Below are 24,086 nucleotides of genomic sequence, written 5' to 3' on the forward strand. Positions count from 1 at the left end.
AGAGGTACTTATTGTGCGGGGTTGGAACTCGGGAGACTATTTTGATCTGCTGGTTCTGGATGCAGTCACAATTCACCAGAAGGAACAGGTAATTAATCTGTGGGTGGTTCTGGATCCAAACATCTCTCTGGTGCACATGCATTGGCCATTTCCAGTACGAAGTTCACTGGGGCTGCAAGCAGGTACGCTTGCAAGCAGGTAAGCTGCAGCCCCACACCAACACTGTTGGGGATAGCACTGGCGGGGGGGAAGTGGCGGGGGAGATAAGGGCACCCTCCCTGCCCCTTAAAAGACCCCACCCCCACCTCCGGAGTGCATGAACCAGTTCGTGCACATCCCTAGTCAGGACGTCCTGCTAAAGTCATCACAATGGGCATGCTCTTGGCATATCCCCCCTTTTAATTGCATTGTCTGGAAAAGTATCATCTGAGAGCTGAGGAGACCTCTACAATGAAGGCCCAATGCATACTTTATGCCAGGCTGGCACAACTTGGCCTAATAAACTCAACACAGCTCACTGTCCATGTACAGTGCCACACCAGTAGCTCAATAAACCACAGTTTTTGCTGTCTGCCTAGAACTGGAAAACAAGGGGGTTGTCAAACATCTGCTAACCTCAATTCATAGCTGGTGGCTTGCATTCAGCTTTGTGGGTAACTTGTGTGGGTCTGCATTACAGCTACTTCATAGAGGACTTTTTAGATCACTCTACACTGTGGCTGTCACTATGTGGTGAGCTGTTTGCACGTAGTGGTTCGCCACACAGAGAGAACAATTTTCTCCATACCACAACAAATACTTAAATGCAAGAAAAAATGTAGAGGAAAAAAGCACTCAAAGTGCAGAATGAATTGTGCCACACAAAACAGCTCACCAGGTTGTTTCAATAGGAAAATAGGAAGCTGCCATATATTCAGTCAGACCACTGGTCCATCTAGCTCAGTATTGTCTACACAGACTGGCAGAGGCTTCTCCAAGGTTGTAGGCAGGAATCTCTCTCAGCCCTATCTTGGAGATGCCAGGGAGAGAACTTGGAACCTAGATGCTCTTCCCAGAGTGGTCCCATCGCCTGAGGGGAATATCTTACAGTGCTCACACTTTTAGTCTCCTGTCCATATGCAACCAGGGTAGACCCTGCTTAGCTAAGGGGACAAGTCATGCTTGCTACCACAAGACCAGCTCTCATCTAAATAGCTGGAGCAATTTAAAGCACCCCTCCAAATGGTGGTCAACCACATGGTGGTCACTGGCTGGCATTCTGACTAACCAAGTCCACATCTAAAGAGCAACTGCAGGCACAACTCCTCCAGTCTCTCCACATGTGCACTGTTGTACAAGTGGGCAAAATGTCCCCATGCTGCCCACGTTCCAGAAGCGCTCTGGAAGAAGGAAACACACTGCTGACTCTTAGCAACATGTTACCTCTCTTCCAGAACGCTTCCAGAACTCAGGCAGAACAGGAATATTTTGCCTACTTGTGCAACAGCCCATTAAGGGACTGAGGGAGTTGTGTGCAAGCCCCAGTCATGATCCTGCAGTTCCTCTTTACAAGGTGCACTTCGTTAGTCAGGATGTCAGTCACTGAGGCTGTTCTCACAAGCAGCCTAGTCTGGGCTAGGCTAGGCTGCTCATGTGGAGCATCGGGATCCATGTGGATTCTGGTGCTCCAGCCCAGCCTAACACCGTTCCTAAGACCAGCTCTTATCCAATGTGAAAGGAGCAAGCACTCCCTTAACCCATCTGTTGCAGGCACGCAGCCTGCGGCAGCCCAAGAAGACACAAAGTTGAGTGCTTAGAGCACCCATCTGATGGGGGATCCCATCAATGAACCATTCTCATGGTGTAGTGCATTGTGGGATATCAGAAGTCGGGATGCATTGCCCCAGCCTCCAGAGCTGGGCAGTGGTGCAGTGTGGAAGTCTGGGAGCTCAGCCCACACTCCCAGCAGCATTTCTGTGATCATCTGGGGGGGGGAAGGTGAGTTGGAAGAGCCTTCCTCCGCCTGGTCGTGTGAATGGCCCCACCGACTCCAATGGAAGACAGGCTGTGGATGTCCAGTGATGGCCATGCCCTCTTTCAAAGTCAGAGCTGGCAATTTAGAATCTTTTGAACAGTGTATTTCAGATCTTTCTCCACATTTCCTTTTGGCAGTCACTGCCAATGATGTAAGATGTGGGAAACCAGCAGGAATAAGTTTAAAAAAAAAAACCTATGAAAATGTCACTAGATGAATAGTTACCAACTGACTCAGAACATCCCGCTCTCCCCATGTATTTGCTCTCTGAGGGAATCATGTAAAAGTGAGTTTCGTTCATAAATTAACATCCCTCCCCCTTCAGGAAGCAGAAGTTATTTCATATGATGCTTCAAACAACAGACTTGCAGAGACAACTGCTCTTGTGAGCAATCTACTCACAAAAGCAGTATAATGTGGAAGCAGCAAACTAACACCAAGATGCCTCAGTTTTCCCATCTACAGAAAGTTTGATGCTAGACTGGCACTATGCTGCTTGTGCAAATAAACCACCTGTATGAACAGTTACCTTCACAAACCTGCCAGACTTGTCATATAAACCAAACCACGTAAGCTAATGCTGTGAAATGTTTGTAAGATTTCACCATACACATTTGATTTCACTATATACAAATATACATTTGGCCATTCATTACAAAAAAAATTGGAATCGTTTAGTTTCCTTTGCCCAGACAGAAAATCAATTTTTCTAGGAGAGTCCAAAATAACTATTATTATTTTAGGGAAGCCAAAAAGGAGTATTTCCAATCAGGATTAACTTCTAAGCAGCTTACAATAAAAATCCATGCAATTACAATATAATTAAGGGACATGGGCCACAAAATGGTGTTTTGCAGAGAGAGCTGATGTACCGATTGGGATCAGCAGGTAGACCAGGCCTCTGCTCTGAACTTCATCAGTCTGCCTCGGAGGACTGGTCTACCCAGGTAAACCAGTCCTCCCAGGTGGGCTGGCACGACAAGTCTGGAGCGGAGGGCTGGTCTATCCATCAATCCCAATTGGTAGGCCTGTATTTCCATAAAAATGGGCCACAACATGGCATGCGAATCACCCAAATCGATTTGGGTGGTTCGTCAAGGCAGCCAGCTAGGAATGTATGAACTGGCTCAAGACTGAGCCAGTTAGCCATGGATCCAGGCCGGTTTGAGGGCTTGCCCTCGAGCTGGACCAGACCCAGTTAGCTCGACCTTGAACTGAACCCTCGAGCCAGCTCGGAGTTGGTTTGGTGGATCTAAGTTTTAAAATATATTGTTGTTGTTTTATTTTTAATACTCACCGCTGGGTCCAGGTCAGTGGCTGCAGCCAAAGAGGGTTCTCTGCCAACTCACCCTCTCCCCGCTGGCCTTCTCCCACTCTAAAAAGGGCCAGTTTGGCCTGTTTGGGGGCCATTCTGGCCCTTCCTCCAGTGGCAGTGGCCATTTTGGAGGCTGCCACGCATGCCCAATGGGCCTCTGCATGGCCACCCAGCCACGCCAATTGGGCATGCATGGTGGCCTCCAAAATGTCCACACCACCAGAAGAAGGGCTGGAACGGCCTGTAAATGGGCCAAACCGGCCTTTTTTAGAATGGGAGAAGGCCCCAGGGGGAGGGAGAGATAGCAAAGATCCCCACCACCACAGCTGCCACCACCAAACCAGACCTGGTGAGAGTTAAAAGATAAAAAATATTTAACTTGGAACCCCCAAACCGACTCGAATTCGAGCCGAGTTGGGGGTATGTTCAGGGGGCACAAAACTAAACATGCCCAGTTCGGTTCAAGTCTGATTCAAACCAAACCGGGCAAACCAGTTTTTTACATACCCCTATAGCCAGCTGCTTTCAATGAATCAGTCTGAGGGCACTGTGGTTCAATTCAAACTTGTATCAAGATTTTGATTCATGCACACCCCTATTATTGGTCTTGATAGCCAAGTATGGAATGTCCATGTTCAAAGGCATAGGAACTTTGATTACCAGCAACGTGAGGAAAGCTCTCTCTACTCCTCATACCCTTTTGGAATGTTTGTATGTTTGCTAAGAGGCAGCTTCTGGAGTTTTGAAAAAGACTGGCCAATATGCATTCTGGCAATTCCATAGGTCTCCTTGGAAGTGCTGTGATGATTTGTGGCATTCAACCTTAAGCATGATGAAGGAAATCAGTGGGTTTTGTGGAACATTCTCACATGCATTGATTGCGTAAACATATAGCTCCTCTAGGAGGAGAGCTGGTCTTTTGGTAGTGACCATGAATTGCCCCCTTTGCTAAGCAGGCTCTGCCCTGGTTTGCATTTGAATGGAATACTACCGGTGTGAGCACTGTAAGATCTTCCCCTTAGTGGATGGGGCCACCCTGGAAAGAGCATCTGCATGCCTGCATGCACAAGGTTCTAAGTTCCCTTCCTGACATCTCCAAGGTAGGTGACATCTCCAAGGTGAGAGAGACTCCTGCCTGCAGCCTTGGAGAAACCACTGCCAGTCTGTGTAGATAATACTGAGCTAGATGAACCAGTGGTTTGACAAGGCAGCTTCCTATGATCCTACTCAAGACTAGGAATGTGCACAAAACTGGGTTGCACTCGAACCAGACCAGGCATGTTCAGTTTTGTGCACCTTGAACCCCCGCCCCAGTTTGGTTTGGGGGTTTAGTAAGTTTTTTCAAAAAATTAGATTTTTTTTAACAGAAATAGAACTTGCCGCCACCGCAGCTCTGGGGGCTTCTCCAAGGCCATGGGGAGGGGTCTCCAGAAGTTCCCCCTCCCCTGCTGGCCTCCATTATATTCCAAATTGCCCAGTTTGGGCCGTCTTCGGCCCATTCCGGGCCTCATCCCCATGGTGGTGGCCATTTTGGAGGCCGCCATGCATCCCAACGGAGGGGTTCGAATCAGGGGGGGCTTCGGTCCGATACTGAGCCATCAAATTGAAACAGTTCGATGTCAAACAGGTCATTTCCAAACCTGTTCACACATCCCTACTCAAGACAAGATTTCCAACTACACAGGCAAAACCAATATTAGGCAATTAATATTTGATTGAGCATTAGACTTCTCATACGTCTAAATATTGAGTATAAGGCTTCTCATAACACAGAGATTGTGTGTTTCTTTTCACTTACATTTTTTTGGGGAAATGTTATTGGAGTTTTTTCCTAACTTTCTAGGAACAGAAGGATAAAGAAGAGGAAAAGACAGTAATGTCTGGGACAAAGACCAGAGACACCTCTAGTAGCCCATTCAGCACACCCAAACCCTTATTTTATCATCTACCATGAGCACACCTATTTTATTTGTCACATGGAGATGACAGTGTTGGAAACAGTTGCATATCTTGTTCTGCAGTTGATGGCAATTATTGGAAATGTGCCCCCCGCCCAAAGGCCAGACAATGAGATATATTCACTGCATAACCCAACAAAATCTTTGCCTGACTGCTCACACAAACACACCCATCCCAGCTATAAAAAGACTGCTGAACATCCAAGCCCTCACTATGTTCCCATAAAGTGTACAGAACTGGTACCGTAATTCAGAAAATATGCACAAAACTAAACAACAGATATTAATAGCCACTAAAGTGTGGGGCATATCAGCAATAAATGCTTTTTTAAAAAAATAAAAAATAAAGCCAAGGTCTAGGTTTAAATTTAAGAACGCAAGTAAGAGAAAGAGAGAGAATCTTTTTACAAACAAATTTAAACAAGCATGCCTGGTGAGCATTCCAGTAAAACATGTCCAGTAAACACCTGAATAATTATATATGCATAATATGAGTGCTGTATATCAGGGCTGCTCTGAGACATTTTTGAAGAAGGAACAAGAAGCTCTTCTCTGTTCCAAATAGTTATCCCCTGGTCTTCCAGTTTTCAATGAAATCAACTTCATCACATACAAGTCACTGGGCAGAGACCAGAACTTTGCCCAAAAAAAGGCTCTTTATAACACTAGCCATTTGAAAATTATTCATGAGAGCTATGACAATCAATAGAAAGTTTTACCCATGGCTATCTCTGGAGCAACTGAGAAGAAGTGTGGCATAGTAGCCAAGAGTTGTGAACCAGGAAGGGAGCCTCCAATTCCAGTTTTACCTCTCCCATTATCTCATATCATGCCATGATCATAGAAATCGAAATAATAATAAATAATAATAATAATAAAATCTCAGTGGGCAAGCTACTTTCCATCAGTCCTGGAATATGGGAATACTATAATATGGGACAATACTTCTGACTACCTTGCAGGGTTGTTGTAAGGATTATTATCACAATAAGTGCTTTAAACACTTGAAGTGTGCAATATAATGTGAAGCAGTATTACGCTTCATGATGATGATTTAATATTACTATGCTACTTGCCAAGCTTCAGCAATGAGATACATGACTTCTGCCTCCAGCTATTTGGCAGTGCGTTGTTAGTTAGGGATGTGCACAAAATGTATTTTGTGTTTTGTTTCGAGCTCGAAACAAAAAAGCAAAATGGCCCAAATGTTCTGTCGAAACAGCAGTCAAGCTGGCTGTTTCGACAGAATTCGAAACTTTTTGAGTGTTTTAAAAACAGGGGTGGTTTTTTTTAGTGTTTCACAGGGAACAATGGAGAACTTGAAACACCCCATTGTTCCCCATGGGTAGCACCTAGGGACACCAAAGTGGGTTAGGTGGTAGGGCATGATGGGTGCTACCTACCACCCCAACCACAAGAAATAGGCAAGCGGGTTATTTTTAACACATTTTTAACCTTTCCCCCCAAAACCATGGGGTCCTATGGGGGGCTGAGGTGGCACCCATCATGCCCTACCACCCAACCCACTTTGGTGTCCCTAGGAGCTACTCATGGGGAACAATTGCGTGTTTGCACCCCCCATTGTTCCTTATGGCCAGAACAGTTTTGCATTGCAATTTTCAATGCATTTTGCAAACCTGCCTTGAAAAACACTGCAGAAGCACACAGTAAAAGGGAATCTGTCCCTCCCAACACAGAACACATATTTCAAACACAGTCCAAAAATGGCTAAGAAGAATCACTGACCCAAAATCCACAGTGCCTGCTCTGCAGTAACATCACGGGCACAAGCTATCTCGCACACAGTTACGTCTCTTCAACATTGCAACAGCTGCCACAGCAGCACCCTTACTTAGCAGCAAGCATAGGCGTAAGCTCAACCAGAGCAACTTCAGCCACATTTTGACTGCGTAGTACACCTTGCAATGCGGATTGCTGACAGAGCAGACCAGAGCAGTGAGTGAAGCACAAGTCTCTCAAGGCCAGACACAGAGCTCATAACAGCAATCACCAAGAAACGTTACACACACAGACACCTGCCAATGTCCATGATTTCTCACCATAACACTATCTCACAAACAAAACAAAGTACAACTCAAGAAAGGCAGGCACCCAAGTTCTGCCACCACAAAATTAAACCTTCCATGATTCCTTCCTCCTCTCCTTATATATCCTCTTCAGGAGCATTCTCTACATCCAAATCCCTTTGAATACATTTGGAAATCCCTCCTTTTGTATCCCCCTCCTCCAGCCAGTGGGGGCATAGTTGCCCATGACCACACTTGATTTGTATAACAAGCCAAGCCAACCAATCAGCAAGGAGATCACAAGCCAATTGGAAGCCAGTGCCAGAAAACCAATCAGCAAGGGAGAAATAGCTCGCCAAAATGGCATTTGAAATGTTGAAATGTTTCCATCAAAACGTGGTTGTTCTGTTCCGAGCTTGGAACAGGCCTTTATTTGTAGGGTGTTCTGTTCCGAGCTCAAAACATTCGAAATGGCCTGTTTCCAGTTGAAACGTTTCAACCTCGAAACGTTCTGCACATCCCTACTGTTAATCTCATTTGTCCCAGTGATTCAAATGTGTAACTAACACAAAAAGGGTTCTGGGTTCAAGTCCCACTGTCTCTGTTAATGACTAGGTAGCTTCAGCCAAATCACCAAGGATTTTGGGAGATCAAAACATAAAGCATTTGCAAAATGTGCTTTAAACATTATAAATAGTAATATGTGTTATATCTTACCTATCAGTCCTGGAACATGTTTGCCTCTGAATCGAAAGCAGACTGTAACATTTAGGCAGTTCACTTCTTGCAAGCCATCATGACACTGAGGAGATGTGATGTCAGTGGACGTTGGCAGGAAAATGGAGACATCCATAGTAATGACCGGTCTGGATCTTTAACAACACACCAAAAAGGATGGAGAAGTATTATCTTCTGTCATGAAACCAGCCTTTATTCAGCCCAAAGTCCAGAGCTCTCTTTATTCTAAAACCCATTTTGAGCTTGCCTGACTTCATATTCAGCCCTGTGTATGCATGTCTCCTAGTCATACAGCCAGCCTGCTTTCTATATATCCTTCCTCTGTCAGGAAAGACCCCTAAATAACAAACTATCGATGAAAGTAGGGGAAGATCACAAGTTCTATTGCATTCCCTAAGGCAGTGATTAAAACAATGGCTTGAGTCCTTGTCTTCAATTGCCAGAGCAATCATCAGCCCATTGATCCCAGAGATCTGCGAGGAGTATAAGGGGAAAATTTTAATTATCACCTAGCTACAATTTTTCCCCGTGTTAGGAGGGGAATTTACAAGTTTCTTTCTTCTAAAAGCTAAGGGCAGCTTTTGTTTGTTATTGTTGTTCTGAATTCCTGCTCTTGAGATGACTTCTGTATTAGTTTAGCTTTCACCTTTGTTGCGTTGTCGGCTAAGCCCAAGCTGCATACCTCCAGAAACAGCTGTTCTGCCCAGCTGGGTGAAGAAAGGCTCTGTTCATAATGCAAGATTTTTATTTCTGAACTTCAGCCTGACAACTAAGATCTTTTAGCCTCCTGCCTAAGATCATGCAAGATTAAAAGGTACCTTGTTTGTATATTTTGATTATTTGCCTTTTTGGCAGTAAATGTTCTCCTTTTTATACTTACTTAAATAAACTAGATGTTAATTACTTTAAACTTTGTCTGTGCTGGAAGTAGTCAGTTCTGCCTTACTAGGGTTGCCATATTCTGGCTCTCCAAATCCAGATACCCTAATTTGCATATTATGTAAAATGGCTTGCAAATAATTTGCATATTATGCAAATTGGCAGCTGCGCTTTCCAGTTGACTTCTATTTGCTCTAGATATCTACCAACAATAGTTGGGGGAGATATCTTTGCCTGATCATTTTCCTTGATGTATTAACAGCAGTAGTAGAACAAAAAACAAATGCAGTTTTTCAGTTAATCTGCAATTCTGTACACACTTACTTGAGAGAAGAACTGATTGAAACCAGTAGTACTTACTTCTAAGTAGGCATGAATAGAATGTAAAGCCAAAGTCCTTAAACATTACAATACACTGCCAGGTAGGCAGAGATTTACATAAAAAGCAAGCTATCTTCTCAACTGCCCTATAGAGATCCCCTGCTGATTAAAAAAAAAACAAAGGTAACGTTCCTCAGGGGATTACTGTACTTGTGAACCTCCCAGCTAGCCTCCTGTGCTCTACCTGCCTTAATCCAAGTCCAGAGGTTGAGCAGAATAGTGAGCACACGTTTTGTTCCATAACTCCACTTCTACAAGGGCTAGAGCTCAGCTTTAAAACAAAAAAACAAAAGCTGAAATCCAGGGGTAGCTGGGTGGGGTAAGCAATCTGGGTCCTACCCAGAAAATCAGGGGATATGGCAACACTATGCCTTACCCATGATGCCTGCTCTGAACCACATGCCAAGTTATGTGGTTTTGAAACATTATTGTGAGATGACTTTGAGTTCACCCCTGTTCTAGGCTAAGCAGGGAAGAATGGAAAGAGAATCTCTTCCACAGGAGAGTGGTGGGAGCACTACTGAGAGTTAAAGGAAAGGACTGGGGCTGGTGTGCACACAGTAAGTGTATAAGACCCCAGTCCATTTCTTTGCATCTTCCCTAATAGCTTCAGCAATGTAGCATAGTGTAGTGCAGTTGCCAAAAGATTGAGAGCCAAATTATAATTTTAACATATTGCTTGCCTTACTGTTTTTTCTTTTTTAAACAGCAACCATGGGGGACACTCCTATCAGGTCCACAGTGAGGATCTTTTTAACCCTTTCACCTGTGCCATGGTCCTGACACCCCCTACCTACCCCACAAACCTGCTATTTGCTCAAGGAGGTAAGCTGGAGATATTAGACACCAAGGGCAACTTCTCTGCTGAGGCCAATATTTATTATTTTATTTATTTATCTATCATATTTCTATACCACCTGATATGTACATCTCTAGGCGGTGTACAAAATTTAAAATATTTAAAAGTTACAAATTAAAATACATGACAATAAAAACAATAGAATAAAATAGATATTAAAACATGTTTTAAAATTATTAAAATTAATTCTAATGAAAAGCCTGTGAAAACGAGAGTCTTGAGGTTCTTTCTGAAAACAAACTGAGAAGGAGATGCTCTTATTTCAGTAGGGAGCATATTCCAAAGCCTGAGGCAGCCACAGAGAAGACCAGTCATGGGTCAACACCAAACGAGCCGGTGGCATACATAACCAGACCTCTCCGGCTTCAAAGAGAGCAGCTTCAGAGAAGTAACTTTTGTAAGGAGCACAGTGCAGGGGGAAAGGGATGAATCCCCTTCACCATAGTTCCAGTCCTGATCTATTTAAAACAGGAACATGTAGTTCTAAGTAAAACTATTCAAGCCTTCTTTCTGCTTCTATTAGCGGGATGATATTTACCTAGGACACTCTGTGCTGTGAATTTTTCAGCACATGGATTATGAAGGGATGTTCTTTATACTTTCTGTAGCTGCCATCTTGAATCAACATGGTGGATCATTAAAGATACCCCTGTCAGGGTCCTCTAGGACTCCTCGCATGTGCTAAGAATTTTCTTTGCATCCACCTGCCACCATGTGGGTTTCAAAACTGAGTTTTCTATACTTTGAGTGGCTGCCATCTTGAAATAACACAGCAGAGCATTAAAAAATTCCCCCATCAGGGTTCCCTAGGAACCCCTCCCACGTGCTGTGAATTTGATTTGTATTGAACTATAAATGCAAAGGACACATACAGACATGGTGATCTCACACATCTTCTTCCCTTTGGAAAGTAGGCTAAAATGAAGATAAAAACCAATGCATCACATGTAGCTTGGCCCTGAGCTGTGTGTGAATAAGAAATCATTAGTTTCACTCAGCCATGAAATCACTAAGACCTGGGCAAGCATCCCACTCTCAGCCTCAGCCTGCATATGCAATATGGGAATATACAGGGTTGTTAGAAAGATCATGTGTGGAAAGTATGCATGATCAACATGTTAGAGATCATACATGATCAACAGTACATAAATGCAAAGAATCTTTCACAAAGATCCTCAGTTCCACATAAAGACGGTCATCATTTGTGCAAGTATGAGGACCCTCAATTATTTTGTCCCCAATTGTATTTTATTCATTGAAACTAAGGCCCAATTTACATATAACATTTGCAGCATTCCCATGGGTGCCTTTCACATGGGAAGTCATCTGTGTGGTTGCAACAGTTTTAAAACCACATCAGCCTCCGTATCAATTTGGAGAGAGGGAAATTGTATCAGCATGATTAAAATCACTACAACATGTGGAAGCCTCTTCACACGGCTTTCCCTTGAAAAAAAGCACATGCATGGTTCCATTTTTCAGCAGTTCCCACAGTGCAAACATAGCATTATATGAATTTCTCTTTCACTCCAAATGGTGAAAAAATCCTGAGCAACCTTTCAGAGTCAGTCATGACACGGTCATTTCCAAGTATACACATCCATTCTCTCTATCCCAGTTTAGGACAGACTTGTAAAAAAGCTACTGCTAAAAACATCTAAGTCTACAAATAGTTGCATATGTGATGATCAGAGAGCTTTCTGATCGCTTTCTGATCACTTGCAGATGAATATCTAGCTCCACTGCAAAGCATTATGCTTGAGTTTATGTGAGACAATATGTTATGGTTCATTCATATAGGAGAGCCTTCACGTAAGACCTTCTACTGGACCCTTCAGCAAAAGTGCCTCAGCTGCCTGAAGCAAACGTATTTAATTTAGAAAGTATAGTAAAAGCAGATTGCATGGAGGACCATGCAACTTCACTGCTGATCTCCTTCAGGGGTGCCTCTCCTTAAAACTCTCAGAGGTAGCCACCCACTTGACCATAATTTCTGCCACTGAGAAGTTGAAAGAAGAATAGTCCAAGATGATGGACTATTCATCCATCAGCAAGAATGGAGAAAAATGAGAAACACATGGAAGTCACCAAACAATCAGAGATGAAGGAAGTGGCATTATTAGCTGGAAAAGATGCCTAATATCCTGTTGCTGCTCAGAACTTGGCAGGTACCTGGAAGCCGAACCCTCTTCCCCTGCACTCTTTCAATAATGAACTCTACTGTGAGAGAGCAATATTTTCACTCCCTGGTAAGATGCTATTGGGAACATGACAGCAGTTGGAATGTGTATTGGCTGGGATGTAAACTAGGTATCTGGTGAAGCAATTCTAGAACTGCCGGACATCTTTATGGATTCATACAACTCATGTTTTCAATGCACCAATTTGCTTGTGTGGATGGCCCACCATTTACACCATCTGCAATATGGGAATATACAGGGTTCTATAAATTCAAATTAACTAAATAACATTGCCTTGTTTTCCCCACCCCCTGTGTTACTTATTTATGCATTTGCATACAGCTACTCAATGAATCTTACAGCAGTTTACAACAAACCCCAGTGTTAGCCATTTGGTTATAGGTCAGGAGAGCCATGATGTGGGGAGCCAGCACAGAACTTATCACTACCAGCATCTTTTATAACAACATCTCTAGGATAAATCCAGTGCACTCTGAACTACAATGTGTACATTCTTAGTGGGAGCCGCAAGTCAACTGAACTACTGTAAAGAAAGTGCAAGACCAGAGATGGTTGCTTAAGGGATGATTATCCAGGACCTAGGAAGATTATGTGTGGAACATACCTATTTGCAAATAAAACTCATTAGTCTTCACTGAAACCGCTCATGGACTTTTTTGTATGGGGCGGTATATAAATGCACTAACAAAATAAATAAATAAGGTAGAAGAAAAGAAGCTTATTTCAACTTGATGAGTGTTTAAGGTGATATGCAAGTTGACAGCTATGATGGCCCATTCACCATGTAAATCCTCATGAGTGCTCATGTGATGCAGGGCTGGTGGACAAAGTATTGCTCAAACTGGCCCATGTTTAAACATTAAAAGTTGATCCCATGTTGGGATTAGAGGTGGGTCCTAAGTCTGAGAAAGCTGTAGACCACTGACCTAGGATGGTTATGTGTCAAACATACCTATTTGCAAATAAAATTCATTAGTTTTCACTGAATCAGTGGGAGTAATCTTTCATGCTCAGAGACCAACTACCATAACAAGGATCACACCATGGGCAGCTGCAGTAATGGCTGGTATGCAATGTACAGCTTGTGGGCTTCAGGTCTGAAGGACCTGGATATATTATGGTTCTTAGATAGTTGAGCAAAAGCTTGTAAACTGTAAATGGTACAAGCTCATTGCGGAATTTAACTAACTATCCTTCAATCAAGATTTTCAAGGAAAGATGGAACAAATATCTTTAAGAAAGAGGCATCTGCCACAGGATCTGGGGCTGGCTTGTTTCGGGTGAGAAGCAGGGGTGATATGTAGAACTGAAACTTCAACGATTAATTTACACTAAAATGTACATCAGTTTCTGCTATATTTATCTCTGATCCTTGAATTGGTGCAGTATCTTTGAGGAAAATAGAAGCTGTACATTATGAGCAGTTCTCAATACATAAATGATCTCTTAAGTTTCAGAGCCAATTCCCAAGTACTCAGTGGTTGCTCTGTCATGTGGCAGAAAAATCCAATGGATTGCCATAAAGGCCATATGACTTTGACATGACTGACTGAACTCTTCTTCAACTTACAATAGCCCTAGCAACAAGCCAGGGCATAAGCTGCAGAAATGCAAAGCTTTCATTCATAAGAGAGGAGGCAATGGACAAGGATGATTTAATTCTACAGGCTCAAAGGAATAATATAAGTCTAAGTTCAGGGTGCAGTGCATTAGCCATCCATGTCTCCATTGACAACAGTGAGCACGTGATGTACTTATAACATCTCACAACTCAATAGAAAATCAATATGTTTTTCCCCCTACAGGTTTGATCCTCCCCATTTTTAGGTAGGAAGGCATTCTGCTGAGGGAGGGATTCTGCTTCTCAAACCAGGAAGCCAAAGCTGTGCACTAAATCCTGAGGAGATAGAATCTCTTCCCAAATCCCCGTCTTCTGCCCCCTAACAAGAAAACAGGATATCCCTGGTGCACCCTGAAGGAGCCAGAAGTGGTGGAAGGGGAGAGAGGGAGAAGAGAAAGAAGAGAAAGAAGCCTGAAGAGAACAAAGGGGATTTATAGCCTTAACAGGAGAAGCAGCTGCCTCATTTAGCCTCAGCCAGATTTAGTGCAAGTTTATTAAGAGCCCATGATAAAGGATTTGCTATCCAAAATGTGTTGTGTGTACTAAGGGTTTTTTGAGGCACTTTGAGGAGCTTTCTCTTCCCTCAACTCCTCTATTGCATGCCACAGCCAAGTAAGGGTGTGTATGTGTGTTAAAATCATAAACATTGCTTTATTAGATCAAGTCATATGTGTCTAGGAAGTTCATAAGCAGGGTGTGAAGGTGACAACCTTCCTAACTGCTTATCTTCTGGACCTGGTATTCAGTACTACCTAGTATACTTTGCAACATAACATTTCAAAGTTAAAGATCAGGTTCGTAGTCTGGGATTGCTCCTGGATCCCAAACTCTCCCTGGTTTCTCAGGTTGAGGCTGTGGCCAGGAGTGCTCTTTATCAGCTTCGGCTGATACGCCAGATACGTCCATTTCTGGAGACAAATGACCTTAAAATGGTGGTACATCTGCTGGTAACCGCTAGGCTTCACTACTGTGATGCACTCTACGTGGGGCTGCCTTTGTACATAGTTTAGAAACTACAATTGGTACAGAATGCGGCAGCCAGATTGGTCTCTGGGTTTACCTGAAGGGACCATATAACACCAATTCTAAAAGAACTGCACTGGCTGCCGATATGTTTCTGAATGACATACAACGTGCTGGTTATTACCTATAAGGCCCTCAACGGCTTAGGTCCAGGGTACTTAAGAGAGTGCCTTCTTCATCGTGAACCTTGTCACCTAGTAAGATCATCTGGAGAGATGGCAACTCGGGACCGGGCCTTCTCTGTGGCTGCCATAGGGCTTTGGAATGCGCTGCCTGCTGAAATAAGAGCATCTCCTTCTCTGTTTGCTTTTAGGAGGACCCTAAAGACATACCTGTTTTCCCAGGCTTTTAACTGAAATTTAAATTTTAATGTGTGTTTTTATCTGTGATTTTTATCTGTTTTTATGAATTTTACATGTTTTTATATTATGTTTTAATTTGTACACCGCCTAGAGATTTCTAAACTAGGCGGTATAGAAATGCAATCAAAATCAATCAATCAATAATAAAGCCTATCCTCCATGAATTGGTCTCATCTAACTAGCGGTGGCCATCACCATCACATCTCGAAACACAGAACTCTATATACTGAATTACACATATAGTACTTCCTTTTGTCTATTCTAAATTTACCACTGATCCAGAGTTCCATCACTTAGTGACAGGGATAGAGACTCACCTTTATGAAATTTCTCCATGGTAATACTTTTACACAATGTAATGTGTAAAATCCTGCGCCAGCATACATCACTAGGTTAAGACTAGGTTCACAGTACCTAGAGGCATAGGGACATCTACCACTCTACAGCCCTAATCCAAATTTATTTGTTTTATTTTATTTTGACATATTTATATCCCAACCAAAACTTGCGTCTCTGGGCGGCTACTTATGTCTTTGGGCGGCTTCCTACTCACAGGGTTTCAAAAGCTCCTCACAAGGAGTAAAATGGTTTTTAAACCTTTGGTGCTAAAAGGTAGAACAAGATAGAAGAAGAGACAAGGAGGCATGACAACACCCTGCAGTGTGTTTTCCTAGACCTGCCATCAACAGCTAATTCTGTAAGGTGCAGGTGAAAAATACTAAGTAGGACAACTATGTGCAATGTGTTGTAGCACACATTATGAAAAAGAAAGAGACCAGGGGAAGAAGAATTACAAATGTCTGTTGTAACATCTATTGCCATGCAAAATGAGGGTTGAATTGTGAACTGCATGCATGGTGAAGATGTTGCATGACCCTATGTGCTGAAATCTGCCTGGAAATAATCAACCACATTCTAAAAATGCTGATCAGATTGTGTGGCCCTATGTCCGCAGGCAAAGAGAGCCTCTTACGCTTCCTAGACTCTTCCTTGATCCATATATACTAAGCGACTTCTTTTCCAAAGTTAATTCTCCCACCTCTGCTGGGGGCGGGGATGTTACACAGATCAGTCTACAATGAGCACAGACACACAGCGTCAGTCCTCACCAATCCAAATCCAAATCAAAGCAGCTTCTTCAAAAGCTTTTAATGCCACTTGGCAGGATGCTTGTGGCTTTTGGCAACAAATTTCTACAGGAACGTTTTTGTGGGGGAGGTGGGCGAAGGGCCTGCTCCTCTAACCCGAATCTTAATCCAAACAGCAAACGCAACACACTCCGTGCCTGACAGTAGCTGCAACTAATCAGCCACATGGTTAGCTTGTAATGCACTGATCTCTAAAGAAATAAATAGAGCCCTGATTCAGTGGGTGGCTTCAGGTTGCTGTAGGAACCTGCAGACGTCCAGATCTGGTTTTCATAGAAATGCAGTATAGTATACAGAAAGAGACACAGTGTAGATGTCTATAATCCAATTTTTATTAGTTCTGATTCTTCCTAGAGTAGCAGTGCTCTGACACCCATGCTGTTCATGTTTTATCAGCTGTCCTAACAGATCGCAATGGCAGCTGACAGTGTTCCTCACTGACGGCTGTAACATGCAAGTGGACTATGGGAAGTATCCCCAGAAAAACAAATGCTCCTTAGCCTAACGTGCCACCCCAGGCTCAATGAGGGAAGCCAGTTTTGCAGATCAGCAGGCCCTGCTGGGATTTACAATAATCTCCATCATTTGCTGGGAAGAACACCAAGTGGTTCCAAGTTCCCTCCCTGGCATCTCCAGATAGGGCTGAGAGAGCTGTAACCTTAGAGAAGCTGCTGCCAGTCTGTGTTGACAATACTGAGCTAGATGAGCCAACGATCTGACTCGGTATATGGCAGCTTCCTATGTTCCTATGAGGATGCAGATACGAGGCATGCAATACCAAAGCAATAACCTTCACAGCACTCTCTCTGGGCCTTCTAGACAAAGGCACAGAGATGGTGAGATAGGGTTGTTCTACCACTTTGTTGTGAAAACACTGCAATACAGAATTGGATAGCTGGCCTGGCTCTCTCCTTGTCTGGAGAGACCAGAAGGCATTGAGAGGACTGCCACCTCAATGGATTGATTGATTGATTGATTGATTGATTGATTGATTGATTAAGTGTCATCAAGTCACTGTCAACTCTTAGCGACCACATAGATAGATTCTCTCCAGGATAATCTGTCAATGGGTTACTGAATATGAAACATTGCCAGTTGTCTACATGCCTATGAAAGCTGTATGAAAGGGGTGAAGTTAGAGAAATCTGTGCAAAGCATGGGAAAAAGATCAGAGAAGCAGCTCAGATCATCTTTTCCAGAACTCTGTCTCAGTTGGATTCCCCTGGGAAATGCACAAGCAGGACACAATAGAGACAACCATTCCCTGTTATTGTTTTCTCTCCAGCACTTGGTAGTCAGTCATGTCTGAGCATGGGGGCATCTGAGCATTTTAGCTATTATGGCTATGCAAGGAGAGGAAAGGGGGCTAGGCAATCATGCCCTGAAAGGTCACTGCAGCCACAATACACAGGAGAGCTCATGGTTTTCAAACACCACAAAAACATGGCATTTGTTTGTGATGGAGAAATATCAAAAAACCAGGCTATCATTAAAAAAGTACAAAATGAGGCTTAATTGGATTAAGGGTGCCCTTAATTGTAGCTTTTTAAGGTATCTGGCGATGCAATGATGAATGACCCTATAACACAGCCAGAGGGAAAGTCTGAGTTTCACATCTTCCACCATCACCACCAAAATTGCTTTGTTCATTGGCCATGTAACTCTAGATGGTTCTTCTAATCAGCTCGTCTCCACACCATCTCTCTTGCAAGCCTTCTCAAGAAACCACAATAAAAAATCCATTGCCGCCTCCCCTAATTTTACTGTCATAAACTATCAGTGTAACTAATCAAAATCATATGATCCCCAACAGATACAAATGCCTCTTCCTTACATTATAAAGAGAGAAAGCACTGGATGTACTTTCTAGTGGGTAACTTGTCACACTTCCCCACCATTGTGCCACTATTTATAAACTATAACTATTTATTAAAAATTGCTGACTGTGCTATATCTAAATTAAAAATGCATCCAATCTAAATTAATAGCATCTCCAACACTGTGCACAGTTTATTCAATAACTATGTGATCTTTAAGAGCTTTGATAGGCAATCAAGGAAATAGCACTGGCAGGTTCTCTATTGGTTGGAGGCATAATCAAGGGACATTATTATCTGACACACTACATACAGCAGCGATAATAATTCATTCAACTGCCCTGGTCATGGAGAGCCTCTCATAAAAGGAACAGATACTTGTAGCAGTATAACACTTGTGGTAATTGGTTATGTACATGGATGGCATTATTCTCATGCTACCAGTGTTACATGAGCAGTTTTGATCATAGAAACATTAACATGCATCTGTAGCTCGTTCCAACAGGAATTAACAGCCCTGGTGGTCAGGGGCATATCTAGGGTGGGGCAGGCAGGGCATGTGCCCAGGGCGCTACTTGAAGGGGAGCACCATTTTTTAAAAGAATTTTTTTAAATGGTCACCCAAATCAAAATGGCCACCATGCATGCTCAAATGGCCTCTTGCAGAGGTCATTTGAGCATGCGGGGTAGCCATTTTGTTTTCAGTGGCTATTTTTTTTTAATTAAAAATGGCCACCACACATGCTCAAATGGTCCCTGCGAAGCCCTAGAGGCCAGTGAGGAGGGGGGCCTCTGCAGACACCCCCCCCACGGCCTTTAGGAAGCCCCCCAAAGGGGCTACAGGTTAAAATAAAATAATATTTATTATATAAGTCACTGTACACATATTTAGTTTGGCACTATGTACAGAGAATCAGGCTTGTGAATACTGAGCTGAAGCTTATGAGCTACAATTGTATTCATCTGCTCTTACTTTGCTTCTTGTGATAAGTGAGTTAAATGTGATGTGACACCTCCACATAGTATTTGGGTATTTCATGAGCCCAGGCATACTGAAATTTGTAATTTTACAGCATTTTTTGGTCTGGCTACATCCACTGCTAAATAGCTTCTGTAATATTAAAGATTAACGATCTTGACTTGTGTTTTTCAGCTGATATTATGGTAAAGTTATCTGAAAGATGGGGGTCAGATGTTTGGGCAGGAGGCGCAATTTCAGTGCTTGCCCTAGGCGCTATTTTCCCTAGATAACACCTCTGCTGGTGGTACACCACCACTATTTATAGCCATTTTTTTAAAGGTTTGCATATATGAGTCCAACCTAACCTTTTCCAAACTAACTGTAGAAGAAACAGAAAGACAGTAGAAGAGCCAAAGAGGTTACCTCACTGAAAGAAGGAAGATAAATTGATCTCACCTTAGAAGAATCACATGGTTTGACATAAATGCTCCAATCGTCACATCTATAAACAAAGTTTTATATCATTTAGACAACTAGAATATGAAATGTATTGTATGCATAACTACAGTGTTATAGTTTGCAAAATCATTAAATATTTGCTATTAAAAACTGAATGACTGGCATTGAGACTAAATTCCTCATGAATAGTCCATCTGAAACTGATGGAACAAGTTAGTCATGACTGACATGTCCTATTAATTCAATGTCAGGATGTCAGCCATTATTTCTGTCTTGTAATGTCCATTGTAATTAAACTTCTGATGCCCACTGCTTTCACATTTCTGAAAAGTAGTTCATGATTTGCAAAGGTACAGTTCATTCAGGGCAAGATCATGATTTGTGAAGGTACATTTATCAGTTGTCTTTTTAAGTTCACATCTGCTGTTTTTCCTTTTTAACATTCTCCTCCTAATGATTTATTATTTTATAAAGGTCAGCATCCTAACTAATGGAGGCACCAGTGCTCCATTAGACGCACTGGTATTGTGGATAGGATCAGCTAACTCACTACCGGCACTCACAGGTAGGGGGAGACAAATTTTAATTACTTCCCTTCTCCCAGAAGCCCTTGATGTCACCTGAAAATATGTCCCTGAGGGTCATGTAACTCTAAGGGACATATTTTCAGGAGACAGTGAGGACTTCCAGAGGAAACAGTGGTTATCAAAATTCCCCTCCCCAACACCCTGCAAGCACCAGTGTTATGTAAGTCTGGAACTTGGCTGCAGCACTGGCATGGAGCATCAGCACTTCAATTAGGGTGTTAGCCAATGATCGTTTTGCTCTGATTGGTTCTAAATTCAGAGAACTACCAAAAAATAAAATACACCCTGAAACAGGTTTATCACTCCAACACTGTTTGGGGGGAAAAGAGAATAAGATTAAGTGTATTCAGCTTTGGCAATTCTTTCATTTATGGTGGGTTTTTTCTTAAACTTTCATTATTATTCTTACTAGCATTAACCTACCTAGATAGCCATTTCCATCCATATCAACTCCTCCTGACATGGACTGGCCAAACATCTGCAATCTTGGGCTTACCCGTTTCCCAGGTATCCTCTGTAAGACACAACATAGAACAGGAATCAACAGGACCAAACAATACTGTATGTAATGTTTAGATTGCTTATGAATGTATCCTAACATTGGTTTCAAAGATAAGGCTTCTGGTAATTTTGATGGAACTGGCTTGTATGAGCTGAGATGTACAGTTCTACCAATACGTCAGTTTGAGGTGGAACTATATACAGAGTGTAAAATGATTCTGTGACAGCATTAAATGATTCTGTGAATGCATAAAATATTTTCTAGGCAAGAAGTTAAGTACTGCCCTGCTGGATCAGGCCCAAGGCGTATCTAGTCCAGCATCCTGTTTCACACAGTGGCCCACCAGATGCCTCTGGGAAGCCCACAGGCAAGAGCTGTTGCTCCCCTGAAACTGGTACTTGCTGCCAATGCCATTGTTCCAGGCCTATAATCCCAGGAGAAGGGGGGTAATATAGTCAATTGTACTGATCTTTTGCTAGTCCACTCAGAGATGGAGAGATCCATTAATTCAGGGCCACTGGCACAATCCATGCAGGATAACATTATGCTCTCATTTTGGAGAAGGAGAGATGATGTTCTACACTTTCAATTTAATGATACAGTATTGAACTGGCAGCAGGCAAAAGTTTTGCAGCAAAACTTTCATGCAGGCATACTCTTAATGGGACAAGAAACATAAAGGGTGGAAATGTTCATCAACAGTCAGATGGGAAATTAAGTGGAAAAGACAATGTTTGAAGCCTAAAGGAAAGGAAAGAACTCTAAAACCTCTGATTTTAAAAACTTATGAAGAAACTAAGAAAATACTTTCCCCAGTTTTGTGCGGATAGTACTAAGGCAACCAAAAGCAGCTGAACATCTCCAATTACATTTACACAAGAGAATGTGGCTAGGTTTTTGTAGGGGGTCCCTGTTAGGGTGGCAAAACAGGACTACACATATCCCACAGACATCTGCTGGCTATTAGGGTATAAAAGTTGAAGTATAATGCTACACAGGTTTGACAACTGCATACAGAACCAAAGGCCCTGAAACCTAACTTCGCAATATTTGTTTAGCATGCAAATTTATCTGCAAGCCAATTAAGATGCTTCACTGTACCTACATCTTTCTGAAGCATTTTATGGTGCAAAGGTAAAAATCAGCAATTCAAATGAATGACATGGCAGGGGTGGGTGGGTTGGAAGGAGTCTTTTATAAACACATGGCCCCTTCTTCTCACACAGGTTATTTTTTGAGAAATGCATAGCATCTGGAGAGTTCAGAGTTATTGCAATGGGATATAAAGCCTTTCACCCCGAGGTTACTGGTTCAAATAGAGGCCAGGTAGGCAGACACTGCAAATTAAACATCTGAAACTGTTTGATGGATTCGTGAGCCAAATGAATGGCTGACCTTCAGCCCCATTCCAACAAGACACAGCATTAAAACATGGCCATTAGGAGCCTCAAAAAGAGAAGAAGAGACAGACCGCTTGACCAAGGAAGAGTAATTTGATATAACTAGCAAGAACTGTCATGAAGAAGATCACAAGCATCACAACAGTAATGGTTGGTAAAACTAAGCTATCTTCTTATGATACTACTATAGTGCTTCAAATATGTTAAAAGAAATCACATCCATCTATCCAAATCTGGACATCCCTAATCAGAGGGCAAAAACATCATAATACATTTGAACTAGTTCATCCATTCCTCCCATCCTTTCCTTATGAAAAGAGTCATCCATATGCCACAAATTATCACTTATAAAAAGCATCATAAAAAGGGATTTCATTTGCATTTTTTAAGAAAAGCTAATGTGTTCTAAAGCAGTCAGCATGCAGCAGAACTAATCATCTACAGCCTGCTCTAAGAATCTCAAATGTAACCACTAGAACTCTGACTTAGCATCCTACATAGGCTCCCACCCAGCAACAAAACAAAATATTTAGATCAGAACTTTAAACAGCTGTAGGATGAAAGAAATTAAAAACAGTCTGATCTCTTTCCCTCAAAAAAATCAAAACAACAAAAAGAAAATTTCATCACCACCCCAGCTGGTACAAAAGGCTGAAATTGTGATCCACTTATCAGAAGATCAGTTGTTTTCATATTGAAGGATCCTAACTCAGTTTTTGCCCAACTAATCTATGTGGAATCACATTTTTTTAGTATCAGGATTTTAATTCTGTAGCACTACGTGATCAAAAGGCAAACTGAAAGCTCAACATGTGGTCGTAAATTTATTTATTATTTATTTATTTTATTTAGCACATTTTTATACCGCCCTAATCCAAGTAAAATAAAAGCAAATAAAGATGAACCACAACTGATAACCTATACTGGAGCATTATGCACCTATATTTTGCAGCTTCTACTCAATCAAACATTCAAACTGCATAAAATGTCATCCTCAGAAAATAAAACCTCTTCTCTGATGTTTTTGTATGGTATTTATGACTTTGGATTAGAAAGGCAAAATGTTTAACAGTGCTGACCACCTCTAAATACAGATGAGCCTTAACATTGTCTAGGTTTAGTGTTCTACTTTCTGTGCTGCAACTGAACAAATTTTGAGGAATTACTTTTGGTGATAATCCTTGTGCAAATGGAGAGGCTAAATCTGTCAAACACATTTGATTAGGCTGGATGTTTTATTCAGAGAATAGACTGAAGTTGCTGACTGACACAGGAAGATGTCCAAACAATCTAATATATTTTATTTTTGTGAAGACAAACACATAATTGAGGTGTTCACCACATTTATTTTAAATGCAGAGACAATAATACAGAGATAATGACTCATTGTTTGTAAACTCGGCTCATTAATTGCATTTTCTGCTGATTCTTGACCATAAGAAACAGTGGCCGGCATTCAGAGTAGCCTGCCACGGACACACCAGTTTTATCCATTGTGTATACAACTTTTGGGAGCAACAGCAGGAGAGAGGGCATGCACACACACGTTGCCTATGGGCTGCCCAGAGGCATCTGCTGGGCCACTGTGTGAAACAGGTTGCTGGACTAGATAAGCCTTGTGCCTGATCCAGCAGAACTGTTCTTATGGTGATCTCCCCCTTCGTTCTGCAGCTACCTGTGCCACCAAAAACTAAGTCCCCAAGGGCCCCCCAACTCTCAAGAACATAGCTGCAGGAGAACCAGGAGGCTGCAGAGAAGTGAAGATAGTTCAAAAATGCCCTCCTGTTTACACAATGCACAGACTTGGCACATCTGCAGAAGATTAATCTGGATG

The 24,086-nt window shown here is 42.3% G+C and overlaps 1 protein-coding gene and 1 long non-coding RNA gene across 8 annotated transcripts in view; one reads left to right on the plus strand and one right to left on the minus strand.

Annotated features, from left to right (window-relative positions):
* The window catches only part of ITGA9 (integrin subunit alpha 9), a 391,432-nt gene that overhangs the window by 260,979 nt on the left and 106,367 nt on the right, over positions 1–24,086 (minus strand). For all 7 annotated transcript variants that reach the window (XR_008309811.1, XR_008309810.1, XM_053261579.1 and 4 more), the window contains 3 exons: positions 20,774–20,864; positions 19,761–19,806; positions 8,032–8,186 (listed from right to left, as the gene is read on the minus strand). Coding sequence is in view for 5 of the 7 variants with exons in the window: in XM_053261579.1 (XP_053117554.1) it covers positions 8,032–8,186; positions 19,761–19,806; positions 20,774–20,864 (292 nt within the window). In the remaining 2 variants the exon portion in view is untranslated. The remainder of the gene's footprint in view (positions 1–8,031; positions 8,187–19,760; positions 19,807–20,773; positions 20,865–24,086) is intronic.
* LOC128329828 (uncharacterized) lies at positions 6,854–21,492 on the plus strand. The gene is made up of 3 exons (XR_008309812.1): positions 6,854–8,866; positions 10,022–10,137; positions 19,690–21,492. It is a non-coding gene; the product is annotated as an uncharacterized LOC128329828 (long non-coding RNA).

The sequence above is a fragment of the Hemicordylus capensis genome, chromosome 6 (assembly GCF_027244095.1).
Source record: "Hemicordylus capensis ecotype Gifberg chromosome 6, rHemCap1.1.pri, whole genome shotgun sequence".
In the NCBI taxonomy this organism is placed as follows: Eukaryota; Metazoa; Chordata; class Lepidosauria; order Squamata; family Cordylidae; genus Hemicordylus; species Hemicordylus capensis.